Raw genomic sequence first — 16,488 nt, forward strand, 5'->3', positions numbered from 1 at the left:
ATACATGGCATATATCACGTAATCCATCACATAACTTATATGGTAAGACATAACATTTCATACATGGAATTTCATTTCATTCATAATATAGTGTAATGGATATCACATGCATACATGGCAATACAAAGATCATATAAGCATCACATAATTAATATGATGCATGCACCATCATACATCAACCAATTAGCTAACTCCAACCGTAAGACCACTTCAAGGTTGGCCTTGGCCGAAGTTACTAATTACTCGATAGCCGCTTCGAAAACTATATTCCAATGCTTAATTCTCACCTATATCAATTCATACAACATGCTTATGGCATATAAACCTCTTAGCTTAACTAAACATGATGATTATTTCTAACATAAGTCCTACAACTAACTAAATTTGGATAAATAGACCGATCTCAAATGCCTTAGATAAGGTAAAAATGGTTTTAGGAAGGTCCAAAACTAGAAAATGGTATATAATTTTTAAACGAGCTGTCTAAGCTGAGAAGCCGAGTCCACTGCGCCGCCAAGCCGCGTCAACGCGGGAATGAGGTGGGTCATTATTCAAGTTAAGCGTGGGCTGTATGGGTTGGGTTGAGTCACACTGGGCTGATACGTTCCGGCATGGACTGCATGTATTGGGCCGTGGGGGTTGTAGAAGTGTGGTTCACCTATAGCAGAGGCCCGAGAGCGATACGACAACCTAAAATCCAAGATTTGTCTCCCTTACCTGCACAGGTCCGTAAATGTGTGGATTTGGATGTGTTTATAAGGGATGAGAGATGTGAATTTAAGGGAGGGTCGTGTTGGTTACTTTTGCAAAAATAATGCCTCGTCGAAAATCGCGAGACATCGGACCAGATTTAATTATATACATATATATATATATATATATTTTTTTTTAATTCCAAACCATTACATTATCTCAAAGTCTAAATCCATTGAAAACAAATTAAATTTAATTTTAAACCGCTTGAAACATGAAAAATGTAAATTCATTAGAAAATTCGAACCGTGAATGTGAATGTGATTTTTGTATGGATAGTTGAATATACTTATGGACTTTTCCTAAATCGATTAATGCAATGTCGAGAATTGAGGAGTATAGAACTTTCTATGACAGACTTTTCATGATGAAATTTTTATGACATTTCTGACTTAAAATGAAAGAAAAAATCTAAAATTTAATGCTTCAAATATACTTAAACCATCAAGTTTGCAAATCACATATTACAAATATGAAATTAAAATGCTTACCATGTGACAACATTACTTCATGTATTTAAAATACATTAATTATTTTATTAATGTATTATAATATAATTTTTTTTTAGAGTTGATACATACAATGTAATAAATATTAATTTGAACTCTTTAATAAATAAAATATTTTTTTTTATATTTAATATGTTTATGAACCTACATATTATACGGTCCCTTAATCAATTATCATTCACTAATTATACGCCACTCCACCATAAATCTAGAGTTGCACTCCTATACGCTGCACGACAAGTTGTGTCATAGATGAAATTATTATTAGATCCTTTAAGAGCTTATCGTAATTATGGTTAGGTCAAAAGTTTGTTTTGCCCTTGTAACTATATTTAAGTCGTTAATTACCACAAATTCTTGAAGGAACAATTGTTTATGATCCAACCATGATAAGAGAGTCGGGACCTTTTATTCAAGTTCTCATGTCATCACTTAGAAAACTACTCTTCTACTTACTTGATATGAAAATAACTTAATTACATCTCATAAGACATGTTCTCAACAATCTGTTTGGTTAGTCTCTAAAATGGAAGACATATTGATTTGGTTAGGAAAGTTGTTCTCACCTTGCAAATCAAATGATAAACCCTAATAAGTAGAGTTCGTAACTCACTTAGAATTAAGATCGAGTTGCATATGATCATACGGTAAAATATTAATCTTCTCAAGTAAAAAATTTATTAAAAAGAAAAATAGATAAATTATTTTGGTTTAGTCCTACACAAACTCATTCTACAAGGTGTCTCTACTCATATTTTCACTTGAAAGACTTGGATCAAATCATTTGTAACAATGGTGGCTCATAACAACAATGTTATGAGAATAAAGCACGCAACTTTATCCATATTTTATAAACCATTTATATTACTACTTAAACATGATCTTTCCCTAGGTCAACGACATAACGCTAATAACTTTCAATTTTTCATAGGATGGATAATGTTAAACGGTAAATAAAAAATTTTAAATCAAATTATTAATTACAAGATTTTAAGACATAAATTCTCACGACATTTCTTCAGATTAAACACCAAGTTTATGCACGTTGGAACTAGTTGATCTATAATGTTTATCCGTCATTCCTGTTTTCTTGGAGATACACTATAGATTGAACCAGTTGATATATTAATGAAACTATCCTTTCCCATCTATTTGGATCAAATAGTGCGTCAAAAATTATTACTAATAAAGTTTTGCTAACTCTACGAAAAATATATTCTTAGCGTGTTAGATTCATCTGATTAGACATGAATTTAATAGCACTTGGATAACGTTGGAACATGGGAATAGTAACACATCGAAATGCTCTAATGCAACGCCTACCATAATAAACTTATTACAAATGTCTAAAAGTTATTTTAAGTGAGAAGGATAACTTGGATTATTTTATTTTTAATAGATTTAAATTACTTTTGTCTATTCCTTTTCAATAGGTCTATTTTGGTCCCAAGGGCTCATCTTAATCTCTTCATTTTCATTTTCATCTCATCCTTCGTAAAATATAGTCTACACGTATTAAATGGATTCCATTATGTATAAAACGTAGGTTAAAATTTTGCAAACAGAAAGTCATGTAGTCGTGTTTAAAAAGTATATAGACCAAAATGAATCAAATTTAAAAATACAAGAACAAGAAACAACGAACATTTAGAACGTAGAGATATTAAAATGATCAAATGTCAAAGGGGATCCATATAGTAGTTAAACCATACATGTCTAATATCAATGTTGAGTAAAAAAAAACTTGCATACAAAAATGGTACTAATTCTGTAAAATTGGCTACTAAGGTAGTAACTCACCTTCGTATGAAGTAATGTGCATCTATACATATAAAGAAACCAACTAATTATTCTCCAACCTTGTTTGAATTGACCTTTGAAACTCTTTAAAATATTTTTAAATGTAAGAAAATATACTTTAAACTCATGCATTTTGTTAAATATACCGAAATTAATCTCAAAATTTTGTTTGTCCAGTTAATTTTTAGATTCTAAAAAAAGAAAAAAAAAAGGTTAAATAGATCTGGCTTATAAATATTTGAACTTTCTATTTGTGTTTAATAAATCTCGGACAAAATTAAATTTTTAAAAAATAAATGACATGTTAAATATAAATTTAATACAATATCGGCCTTACTCGAAGGTTTGATTCACCATTCTTACTATTGACACAAATTACCGGTCTAGGTAGGATTCCTAAGTCTCCAACTCGACTACACGGTCATCTCGACCACATTACTTCACATTTATCTAAAAAGAAAAATTAAAAATAATTTTGATGAGTAATTAATTTACTCCTCAACTAGCTAACTTATCATTAACAAATATTTTTATTTTTTGGAAATATTTTAAGTTTTATTCACAATGGGTTATTCTTAGGTTTTTGGGTGGATAGAGTCCTCCATCCAACCATTACCTTGGCTCCTAGTCTCATCTACTAGGACCTCCCTATTGATATTAAGGTGTTCTAGCACCCTTAAATTTTATTTGTTGGCTCTATTTATGTTTACTACAAATTTTAGACTCGTACGTATGGCTCACTCTCGGTCAAATACGGTTTGTCCACTAAACTCTCTGGTCATAAATATTTATTGTTCCCAACTTGGCACACATCGCATTGGTTACGGGTTTTGCAGGGATTAGTAGACTAAGAATACTCATTCACATCTCCATATCGTAAATAGTTCATAAGCATAAACTAGAGTCGTACATTATACTTACTAATCATGATTCTCTAATATGCTCACATTTTATGCATGGATTCATGATGATTATTATTATTATTATTATTTAACTCATGCCATTTACATACGTTTTTAGCTCTTAATCCCATGGTAACATGCTTGTTTAGGAGCTTCGAGATACTACTTACATGAATCGTCAATTTCTTTGCTTTCATAATTGTTCATAATACGGTAATTTCGTCACAAATTCTCTTAATTTGACCTATATCTAATGATTTTCAAGGTTAGTATAAGCTAATATTGATAAAACATGTCAAAAGGAGTTGAACAGAACGAGCTGAAACTTGAAATAAGCCTCCACCACCCACATGCGTACTACACTCGTTGACCCACATGTTCCACTCCTTGGTTACTCGCACCTCCACGTGCGCGTGAAGCCTGTGCACTGATGCGTCGTTCAACCTCGAAATAGCCTGAAATTCTAATTTTTTTTTTCATATTTCATTCCATACCCCTTACATGATATCTACTAACTTCATAATTCACCGTGGGTTATCATCCCAGAAAGGAAAATAATATCTTGGAGGATAACAGCATTGGGCTCAATTTTGTTTCTCTTCTTGTTTCCTTTAGAAAAGAAACTTTAAAGGAATTCATTGACAAAAGGAACAAGAACAGCCTAAGGAGGTAGAGGGAACCCTGCCCAAACTCTACAACCTATTTTCTGCAAGAGACCGCATAAAGATCCAAAAAAACCCAGCTGAAGGGGAGCTGGATCAATCCAAGTGTACTCCGCATGACGTATCACAAGCAACCCTACAACTCCATTCATCCGGAATAATTGAGAAAACAACAGATAAAATTCTATACATTTATATTGATTCTAGAGCGGATTCTTAAAAAATAAATTACAAATTTTCTAGAGCTGATTCTGAAAAATATACCGCAAGTGCGCCCAATAGAATGTATCAATCACGTAACAAGACATGTGAAGAATTGAGAGAAAATTGGATCGAGGGTTTGTCCATTAGGATTGGAAATGGACAAGCCCGACTAACCAATTGGGCATGAACGGGCCTCGACCGACCAATATTGCTGAAAAATGACTAAAGAAATTTCTTTCCATCACATCGTTTTAATATATTTTTGATACACGCTAATAATAATAAAATAAAGAATATTCATTCTCATTAATATATTTCTCTCCAGAAAACGAGGAAAAATTGTGAGATAGAAATAAAAGTAAGAAAAGTAGAGAGTAATACTATAGAGTTTGAAAACTAATATATATTAAATTTGATAAACTCTTTCAGGATAATTTTTATCGTGGTTCATTTGTTGAAAATAGTAGGATGTACATTTATCTAATATATAAATTTAACGAAGGAGTTATGTTCAACCAAACCAAACCATTCCTCCCTCCTTTAAGGTAAAACTAATTATAGGACCTGCCTTAAACCACATAATTATCTTTTAACAAATTTAGCTAGTTTGAATCGGTTATTTTTGTGTTTGTATATAAAGAGGGTTTGAGTGGGTGAATACATTCAAATCCATTCTTATTTCTAAGAAAGAAAATAAGGCAAAGTAGAAGAGACAAGTGAACTAGAAAGGATGGGATTGATATCAAAGTTTATGGCACTAATACCGCTGCTGCTGTTGTTGGTGTCTAATGCTACCGCTGATGCTACTAGCGGTGTTTTTGATATTACGAAATTTGGTGCCAAACCTAATGCTGATGTTACTCAAGTACGTGTACATTTGTTTAAGTTGATAAACCAAAATATTATTTTGTACAGAATATTTTTTTCAAATGAAAGGGTTGGATTCACAGGCTTTAGCAGATGCATGGAAGGAAGCATGTGCGTCGGCTACTCCAAGTAAAGTATTGGTTCCCAAAGGAACTTATCAATTAGGTGCATCCAGGCTCAAAGGTCCATGTAAAAGTCCTATTGAGCTTCTAGTTGAAGGAACATTACAAGCTTCTCCTTCCGATACGGAAGGAGATGGGTTGCTTGTTATGGAATACGTCGATCATTTGACATTGGCTGGTACTGGAGTTTTCGATGGCCAAGGAAAAGCTGGTTGGGAAAAGAATGATTGCCACCTGAAGAAAGAATGCAAAAAGCTTCCCATGGTAAATGCTCATACTACTTCAATTATAAAAAGAACTCATAATTTGGGTTAGAAATTATATGCTTTAACGCGGGAGTGTTTTTTCTTTGTTTGTTTAAAATGGGCAGAATTTGAAGTTCAATTTCATCACAAATTCGATAGTGAAGGACATAACTTCGTTGGATAGCAAGAATTTTCATATCAATGTTTTGGCCGGCAAGAATCTTACCTTCGATCACCTGAAAATCACTGCACCACACAATAGTCCCAACACCGATGGAATTCACATGGGCGATTCAGAAGACGTTTACATTCTCAATACCGCAATTGCAACGGGAGATGATTGTATATCTGTAGGATACACTAACAGAAAAATAACCATTAGTGATGTTACTTGCGGACCGGGACATGGCATTAGCATAGGCAGCTTGGGCAAGTATAAAACTGAAAAGGAAGTAGTAGGAGTTACAGTGAAGAAATGCAAATTAATCGGTACTACAAATGGTGTCAGGATCAAATCATGGCCAGATTCGGCTGTCTCATACCCAGCCTCTGACATGCATTTTGAAGATATTGAAATGGAAAATGTTGCCAACCCTATCATCATAGATCAAGAATATTGTCCATGGAATCAATGCAACCGAAAGGTGTGTATTAAAGTCGAACCTCGTTGGTTTCCAACTTATTTTCTTTTGAACAAGTATTAATTAATGTTTATTTTGAACATCCAGGTTCCATCAGCCATTAAGATTAGCAAAGTTAGTTTCAAGAATATCAGGGGTACATCTTCTACTCCGGTTGCAGTCAAACTTGTTTGCAGTAAAAGTAATCCATGTGAGGGGGTGGAAATTGCTGATATTGACCTCACTTATAGTGGTAAAGAAGGGCCAGCTGTGTCTGAGTGTGCAAATGTGAAACCGACCATTTCTGGAAAGCAAAACCCTCCCATCTGTGCTAAACCAGCGCCACCTGAGACCACTCCGTCAACTGATTGAATAATCTTTTGACGCCGACAAATGTTTCATACCATTCTTCCTATCATTTTTATTTTAGCTTTCAAAATTCGACTTACAACATGGCATGATGTTGGGCATGTTTTCAATTATTGTATTTTTTACATTTAGGAGAAATAATACTTAACGATTTTATTTTTCTACTATAATAAAGTCGCTTCTACATAATTGACATTCCTTTGAAGGAGGAGAAGATCATGAGTTTAGTATCAAGCTGTTTTAACGATTTTATTTTTCTACTATAATAAAGTCGCTTCTACATAATTGACATTCCTTTGAAGGAGGAGAAGATCATGAGTTTAGTATCAAGCTGTTTGTGGAGGTTCCTTACAATGGAAAAATTACAAAAGGAAAGCATTAATAAATAATTTTAAAAATACATGGAATACACCATTAAAATTTCAAAATCTATTATATAAAATATACCGTTTATAAAAAGAAATATTAAGGACAAAGGCTCCCTTTATAATTTAATTCAAAATAAACTATCATTGGAATTAACTTAAAGAGGACAAGAGTAATAAAGGAAAATAAAATCCTAGATATTTCATTAGTTCATAAGAATAAGTACCAAATTAATCAAAGCTATCAAGAAAAAGGCTATCCTTTAAGAAGAGTTTTGCTGAATCCATTGCAATATAGCAAAAACGAATGAAAATAAAACCAGCAATCATTATGATTTGCTTGTTTCAGAAAATATCTTACTATTATGATTTGCTTGTTTCGAAAAAATATCTTATTCCAGAGGGCGTAGAGAGTTTAGAATTCTAATTTGAATAGAAATGATGTCCATAGAAACACAGGATTTTACAATGCAAAAAAATTTCTAAGGAGAAAGGGAGAAGTACTTGGGTCCGATTCAGCCTCCATTGGTCACTAAAATGTCAGCTTATTAGTAGAAAAGCTTTGACGAGGAGGAAGATCGACTCGAGAAGCCTCGACCATGAGAGGCCCCTACTCTCTCTAGTCAAAATGTTAGTGCTAGATGATTTAGAAGAAAATGTCGAAGAAGATGAGTGTATGAAACAGTAAAAATGTGCTTAAAATGAAAACCCTAATCCAGGACGTTTGAGGCACGTGCTAAAAAAACTTAGTAACGATCGATGTTTTTCGAAAGTTTCCTTAGGAGGAATGATCAAGCTTGATGATTTAGAATAGAATGTCGAAGAAAAGTTGTTATAAAACAGTAAAAAAGTGCTTAAAATCGAAACCCTAATTTAGAAACCCTAATCCGGAACGTTTCAAGCACGTGCTAAAAAAATTGAGTAGTTTTTCGTAATTTTCTTGGGAATGATCAAGCTTAATGATTTAGAATGGATCGAACAAAAAAGGAGTGTATAAAACAGTAAAAAAAAGTGTTTAAAATCGAAACCCTAATTTTCGACATTCTATTCTAAATCATCAAGGTTGATCATTCACCGAGAAATTTTCGAAAAACATCAACGTTACTCAGTATTTTTAGCACGTGCTTCAAAAGTCCCGAATTAAGTTTTTCGAAATTCTCTTGGGGAATGATCAACCTTGAAGATTTAGAATAGAATGTCGAAGAAAAGAAGTGTATAAAACAGTAAAAAAAAAAAGTGTTTAAAATCGAGACGCCAATTTTATTACCATTTCCAACATTTTCGACCCTTCTAAAGTTGTTTTTGACCTTATTGAGGGCATTTTAAGTCCGTAGGACTCTTATTTGCTCAAATTTAATTTTTTTTTTTAATAGCTAAAACTAGGAGTAATCAATATGTTTAGCTAAACTAAATTTAATATTATGTCCAAAGAACACCTATAAAATAGTTTGGGAGGTTAGACGAACACGACTCTCCACAATGGTATGATATTGTCCACTTTGAGCATAAGCTCTCGTGGCTTTGCTTTGGGTTTCCCCAAAAGGCCTCACACCAATGGATAGAGTATTCCTTGGTTATAAACCAACGATCATTCCCTAAATTAGCGAATGTGGAACTTTCATCGTTCAACAAGGGAATCAAGGCTAAACAAGTGAGTGACTCTACATTTGTTGGTTGGAAGGATTGTATGATGAAGCATGCGTGCCCTGTGGGCCCCTACATGCACAGAATTGGGAATGTTATGCTATTTTAAGTATGTTATGTGATGACCTATGATGTCATGTTATGAATGTGTGTGATTCCATGCTACGTCATGATATGTAATGCCATGTTAAGCCATGTTATGAATGTGTGTGATATAAGTCGTGATAAGTACTATTCATACATGATTCATATGTGTACTATGACATGAATGAAAGGAAAAACGAAATGATTCTTATTATATGCTATGATTTTAAACTACTACGCATTTATCAATGTCATGTGCATTAGGATATTTCCTCGTTATGTTATGTTAGTACAGACGCATACCTTCGATAATTTTGTTCATCATCATATCATGTGAGCCTTTCACTCTGTGGTGTCCAGCGACGCATTAGCGTGTTTAGCTCGATGAAGCCAGACCCAGGGGTACGTATACGAGTCTGTCTGCTAGGTCCATGTGTGCGTGCGTGGGCGGTGTATGGAGACCACACATCCAACCCTACCTAAACTGGACAGAACTCAAGCTCATGATACGTTGTTTTAAAAGATAGGTTCCATCATGTATGTGTATGTTTGCATTACCTGACTCCAACAATGAGATTACTTATTGAGTATTTACTAAAATACTCGAACTCCATGCTACCCTTATTTTTCATGTAAAGGTAAAGCGTCCATGCATGGATAACGATGAATGCTGGAATGGTCATGGAAGCTGAGATAGGACGGTAGTATGCATTGTTTTCAATTAATAGTTCCATAGGTAGCTTTACATTTTTGTACTAAAAATCTATGTTAATGTTTGATTTTGACGACGTTATTATTTTTATTTATTGTTTTAAATTAAACATATAAGTTCATGGCTTCCTTTAAAATGTTTTATTTAGATTTTCGCATATGTTATTAAAGGCATGCGTGTAATGACGTGTCTGATCTAGGTAAGAAAATTAGGGGCGTTACACTATTACTTAGACAAATTAGATTAACCTCATAAACATTCGTTCCTCAAACTGCCATTTCATTAAGTTGGTTAAATTGATTTTTTTTAAAGTTAATTATCAGGCTTTTAAAATAACTAAAAAACAACTAATCCTACTCTGAGTCTATTTAATGTAACGTCTTACTAAGTCAACTCAACTAGTTCTTACGGGTATTTCCTTTCAATCAACTAAAATACCCTAATCTATATAAAACCATCCATAGAGTTTCCTTATAGTCAATTTTTATTTTAAGTTCGTTATTATTAATTATTATATTTATATTAATGAATGAAAGAAATTTTAAGCTAGGTTTTTAATTCTATCACAAACTAATTTACTTTAGGAATAATCTTGATATTTTACTATTTTCAACGGTTTAAAACAAAAAATTATCGGTAATGCCCCTAATTTTTTAAGGTTAATTAGTTACGTTACCCTTGCATGCTTTGATCACATAGGCAGAAATTCATAATAAATACTTTTAAAATAAAGGCATTGACTTACGTATTCAGTTCGAAACATAAATAAATATAACATGGTTTTTAACATAAAACAAATTGGCACAAAACACCTACCAACTACTAATTAAATTCAATGGTGCTGTCCAATCATGATCTATCCTAACTTCCATGGCCTTTCCAGTGTTCATCGTCATTCGTGCATGAGAGTTTTGGCTTTACTTAAAAAATATAGGGTAACATGTGACTTGAGTATTTTAAGAAATTCTCGGTAAGTCAACCCACTATCGGAGTTAGTAAAGCAGTCACACAGAATACATGATTGAGATCTATCTTTTAAAGCCGTAACATGACCTTGGGCTCTTTCTAGTTTCGGATAGGGTTTGATGCATGGTACTTTTTCACTCACGGCCCACGTACACGCTCATGGACCCACTAGGCGGGCTCGTACACGTACCCCTTGGGCCGGACTTGGTTGGGACAAAATATTACACGTCACTGGATGCCTCAGAAAAGGAAAGACCCACATGATATCATGACAAACATAAATATCGAAGGTACGCATCCGTACTAGCATAACATTACGGGGAAGTATCCCGATGTACATGACATACATACATGCATGAGGTCCCATGATTTTCATTCCTAACATAATAGTTGTTTCGTTTCGTTTCTCTTTCCCTCCATAACATATTTCATATATGGATCATGTATACATGGCATATATCACGTAATCCATCACATAACTTATATGGTAAGACATAACATTTCATACATGGAATTTCATTTCATTCATAATATAGTGTAATGGATATCACATGCATACATGGCAATACAAAGATCATATAAGCATCACATAATTAATATGATGCATGCACCATCATACATCAACCAATTAGCTAACTCCAACCGTAAGACCACTTCAAGGTTGGCCTTGGCCGAAGTTACTAATTACTCGATAGCCGCTTCGAAAACTATATTCCAATGCTTAATTCTCACCTATATCAATTCATACAACATGCTTATGGCATATAAACCTCTTAGCTTAACTAAACATGATGATTATTTCTAACATAAGTCCTACAACTAACTAAATTTGGATAAATAGACCGATCTCAAATGCCTTAGATAAGGTAAAAATGGTTTTAGGAAGGTCCAAAACTAGAAAATGGTATATAATTTTTAAACGAGCTGTCTAAGCTGAGAAGCCGAGTCCACTGCGCCGCCAAGCCGCGTCAACGCGGGAATGAGGTGGGTCATTATTCAAGTTAAGCGTGGGCTGTATGGGTTGGGTTGAGTCACACTGGGCTGATACGTTCCGGCATGGACTGCATGTATTGGGCCGTGGGGGTTGTAGAAGTGTGGTTCACCTATAGCAGAGGCCCGAGAGCGATACGACAACCTAAAATCCAAGATTTGTCTCCCTTACCTGCACAGGTCCGTAAATGTGTGGATTTGGATGTGTTTATAAGGGATGAGAGATGTGAATTTAAGGGAGGGTCGTGTTGGTTACTTTTGCAAAAATAATGCCTCGTCGAAAATCGCGAGACATCGGACCAGATTTAATTATATACATATATATATATATATATATTTTTTTTTAATTCCAAACCATTACATTATCTCAAAGTCTAAATCCATTGAAAACAAATTAAATTTAATTTTAAACCGCTTGAAACATGAAAAATGTAAATTCATTAGAAAATTCGAACCGTGAATGTGAATGTGATTTTTGTATGGATAGTTGAATATACTTATGGACTTTTCCTAAATCGATTAATGCAATGTCGAGAATTGAGGAGTATAGAACTTTCTATGACAGACTTTTCATGATGAAATTTTTATGACATTTCTGACTTAAAATGAAAGAAAAAATCTAAAATTTAATGCTTCAAATATACTTAAACCATCAAGTTTGCAAATCACATATTACAAATATGAAATTAAAATGCTTACCATGTGACAACATTACTTCATGTATTTAAAATACATTAATTATTTTATTAATGTATTATAATATAATTTTTTTTTAGAGTTGATACATACAATGTAATAAATATTAATTTGAACTCTTTAATAAATAAAATATTTTTTTTTATATTTAATATGTTTATGAACCTACATATTATACGGTCCCTTAATCAATTATCATTCACTAATTATACGCCACTCCACCATAAATCTAGAGTTGCACTCCTATACGCTGCACGACAAGTTGTGTCATAGATGAAATTATTATTAGATCCTTTAAGAGCTTATCGTAATTATGGTTAGGTCAAAAGTTTGTTTTGCCCTTGTAACTATATTTAAGTCGTTAATTACCACAAATTCTTGAAGGAACAATTGTTTATGATCCAACCATGATAAGAGAGTCGGGACCTTTTATTCAAGTTCTCATGTCATCACTTAGAAAACTACTCTTCTACTTACTTGATATGAAAATAACTTAATTACATCTCATAAGACATGTTCTCAACAATCTGTTTGGTTAGTCTCTAAAATGGAAGACATATTGATTTGGTTAGGAAAGTTGTTCTCACCTTGCAAATCAAATGATAAACCCTAATAAGTAGAGTTCGTAACTCACTTAGAATTAAGATCGAGTTGCATATGATCATACGGTAAAATATTAATCTTCTCAAGTAAAAAATTTATTAAAAAGAAAAATAGATAAATTATTTTGGTTTAGTCCTACACAAACTCATTCTACAAGGTGTCTCTACTCATATTTTCACTTGAAAGACTTGGATCAAATCATTTGTAACAATGGTGGCTCATAACAACAATGTTATGAGAATAAAGCACGCAACTTTATCCATATTTTATAAACCATTTATATTACTACTTAAACATGATCTTTCCCTAGGTCAACGACATAACGCTAATAACTTTCAATTTTTCATAGGATGGATAATGTTAAACGGTAAATAAAAAATTTTAAATCAAATTATTAATTACAAGATTTTAAGACATAAATTCTCACGACATTTCTTCAGATTAAACACCAAGTTTATGCACGTTGGAACTAGTTGATCTATAATGTTTATCCGTCATTCCTGTTTTCTTGGAGATACACTATAGATTGAACCAGTTGATATATTAATGAAACTATCCTTTCCCATCTATTTGGATCAAATAGTGCGTCAAAAATTATTACTAATAAAGTTTTGCTAACTCTACGAAAAATATATTCTTAGCGTGTTAGATTCATCTGATTAGACATGAATTTAATAGCACTTGGATAACGTTGGAACATGGGAATAGTAACACATCGAAATGCTCTAATGCAACGCCTACCATAATAAACTTATTACAAATGTCTAAAAGTTATTTTAAGTGAGAAGGATAACTTGGATTATTTTATTTTTAATAGATTTAAATTACTTTTGTCTATTCCTTTTCAATAGGTCTATTTTGGTCCCAAGGGCTCATCTTAATCTCTTCATTTTCATTTTCATCTCATCCTTCGTAAAATATAGTCTACACGTATTAAATGGATTCCATTATGTATAAAACGTAGGTTAAAATTTTGCAAACAGAAAGTCATGTAGTCGTGTTTAAAAAGTATATAGACCAAAATGAATCAAATTTAAAAATACAAGAACAAGAAACAACGAACATTTAGAACGTAGAGATATTAAAATGATCAAATGTCAAAGGGGATCCATATAGTAGTTAAACCATACATGTCTAATATCAATGTTGAGTAAAAAAAAACTTGCATACAAAAATGGTACTAATTCTGTAAAATTGGCTACTAAGGTAGTAACTCACCTTCGTATGAAGTAATGTGCATCTATACATATAAAGAAACCAACTAATTATTCTCGAACCTTGTTTGAATTGACCTTTGAAACTCTTTAAAATATTTTTAAATGTAAGAAAATATACTTTAAACTCATGCATTTTGTTAAATATACCGAAATTAATCTCAAAATTTTGTTTGTCCAGTTAATTTTTAGATTCTAAAAAAAGAAAAAAAAAAGGTTAAATAGATCTGCCTTATAAATATTTGAACTTTCTATTTGTGTTTAATAAATCTCGGACAAAATTAAATTTTTAAAAAATAAATGACATGTTAAATATAAATTTAATACAATATGGGCCTTACTCGAAGGTTTGATTCACTATTCTTACTATTGACACAAATTACCGGTCTAGGTAGGATTCCTAAGTCTCCAACTCGACTACACAGTCATCTCGACCACATTACTTCACATTTATCTAAAAAGAAAAATTAAAAATAATTTTGATGAGTAATTAATTTACTCCTCAACTAGCTAACTTATCATTAACAAATATTTTTATTTTTTGGAAATATTTTAAGTTTTATTCACAATGGGTTATTCTTAGGTTTTTGGGTGGATAGAGTCCTCCATCCAACCATTACCTTGGCTCCTAGTCTCATCTACTAGGACCTCCCTATTGATATTAAGGTGTTCTAGCACCCTTAAATTTTATTTGTTGGCTCTATTTATGTTTACTACAAATTTTAGACTCGTACGTATGGCTCACTCTCGGTCAAATACGGTTTGTCCACTAAACTCTCTGGTCATAAATATTTATTGTTCCCAACTTGGCACACATCGCATTGGTTACGGGTTTTGCAGGGATTAGTAGACTAAGAATACTCATTCACATCTCCATATCGTAAATAGTTCATAAGCATAAACTAGAGTCGTACATTATACTTACTAATCATGATTCTCTAATATGCTCACATTTTATGCATGGATTCATGATGATTATTATTATTATTATTATTTAACTCATGCCATTTACATACGTTTTTAGCTCTTAATCCCATGGTAACATGCTTGTTTAGGAGCTTCGAGATACTACTTACATGAATCGTCAATTTCTTTGCTTTCATAATTGTTCATAATACGGTAATTTCGTCACAAATTCTCTTAATTTGACCTATATCTAATGATTTTCAAGGTTAGTATAAGCTAATATTGATAAAACATGTCAAAAGGAGTTGAACAGAACGAGCTGAAACTTGAAATAAGCCTCCACCACCCACATGCGTACTACACTCGTTGACCCACATGTTCCACTCCTTGGTTACTCGCACCTCCACGTGCGCGTGAAGCCTGTGCACTGATGCGTCGTTCAACCTCGAAATAGCCTGAAATTCTAATTTTTTTTTTCATATTTCATTCCATACCCCTTACATGATATCTACTAACTTCATAATTCACCGTGGGTTATCATCCCAGAAAGGAAAATAATATCTTGGAGGATAACAGCATTGGGCTCAATTTTGTTTCTCTTCTTGTTTCCTTTAGAAAAGAAACTTTAAAGGAATTCATTGACAAAAGGAACAAGAACAGCCTAAGGAGGTAGAGGGAACCCTGCCCAAACTCTACAACCTATTTTCTGCAAGAGACCGCATAAAGATCCAAAAAAACCCAGCTGAAGGGGAGCTGGATCAATCCAAGTGTACTCCGCATGACGTATCACAAGCAACCCTACAACTCCATTCATCCGGAATAATTGAGAAAACAACAGATAAAATTCTATACATTTATATTGATTCTAGAGCGGATTCTTAAAAAATAAATTACAAATTTTCTAGAGCTGATTCTGAAAAATATACCGCAAGTGCGCCCAATAGAATGTATCAATCACGTAACAAGACATGTGAAGAATTGAGAGAAAATTGGATCGAGGGTTTGTCCATTAGGATTGGAAATGGACAAGCCCGACTAACCAATTGGGCATGAACGGGCCTCGACCGACCAATATTGCTGAAAAATGACTAAAGAAATTTCTTTCCATCACATCGTTTTAATATATTTTTGATACACGCTAATAATAATAAAATAAAGAATATTCATTCTCATTAATATATTTCTCTCCAGAAAACGAGGAAAAATTGTGAGATAGAAATAAAAGTAAGAAAAGTAGAGAGTAATACTATAGAGT

General features: G+C 32.9%; 1 protein-coding gene across 1 annotated transcript; it reads left to right on the forward strand.

The window, feature by feature from the left end:
* The first annotated feature begins 5,522 nt into the window (after positions 1-5,522).
* Positions 5,523-7,213, forward strand: LOC111436232 (exopolygalacturonase-like). The gene is made up of 4 exons (XM_023073965.1): positions 5,523-5,695; positions 5,781-6,083; positions 6,190-6,708; positions 6,793-7,213. Exons 1-4 carry the CDS (start codon positions 5,561-5,563, stop codon positions 7,054-7,056), a joined length of 1,221 nt encoding a protein of 406 aa, XP_022929733.1. The 5' UTR covers positions 5,523-5,560; the 3' UTR covers positions 7,057-7,213.
* The last annotated feature ends 9,275 nt before the right edge of the window (positions 7,214-16,488 follow it).

The sequence above is a fragment of the Cucurbita moschata genome, unplaced genomic scaffold, assembly GCF_002738365.1.
Source record: "Cucurbita moschata cultivar Rifu unplaced genomic scaffold, Cmos_1.0 Cmo_Scf00052, whole genome shotgun sequence".
In the NCBI taxonomy this organism is placed as follows: Eukaryota; Viridiplantae; Streptophyta; class Magnoliopsida; order Cucurbitales; family Cucurbitaceae; genus Cucurbita; species Cucurbita moschata.

Excerpts from the sequence above, each read along its gene's own strand:
- LOC111436232 (XM_023073965.1), top strand. The coding sequence starts at position 5,561 with ATGGGATTGATATCAAAGTTTATGGCACTAATACCGCTGCTGCTGTTG. Across the intron at positions 5,696-5,780 it reads CTAATGCTGATGTTACTCAA|GCTTTAGCAGATGCATGGAA; the intron begins GTACGTGTACAT and ends TTGGATTCACAG. Across the intron at positions 6,084-6,189 it reads AATGCAAAAAGCTTCCCATG|AATTTGAAGTTCAATTTCAT; the intron begins GTAAATGCTCAT and ends TAAAATGGGCAG.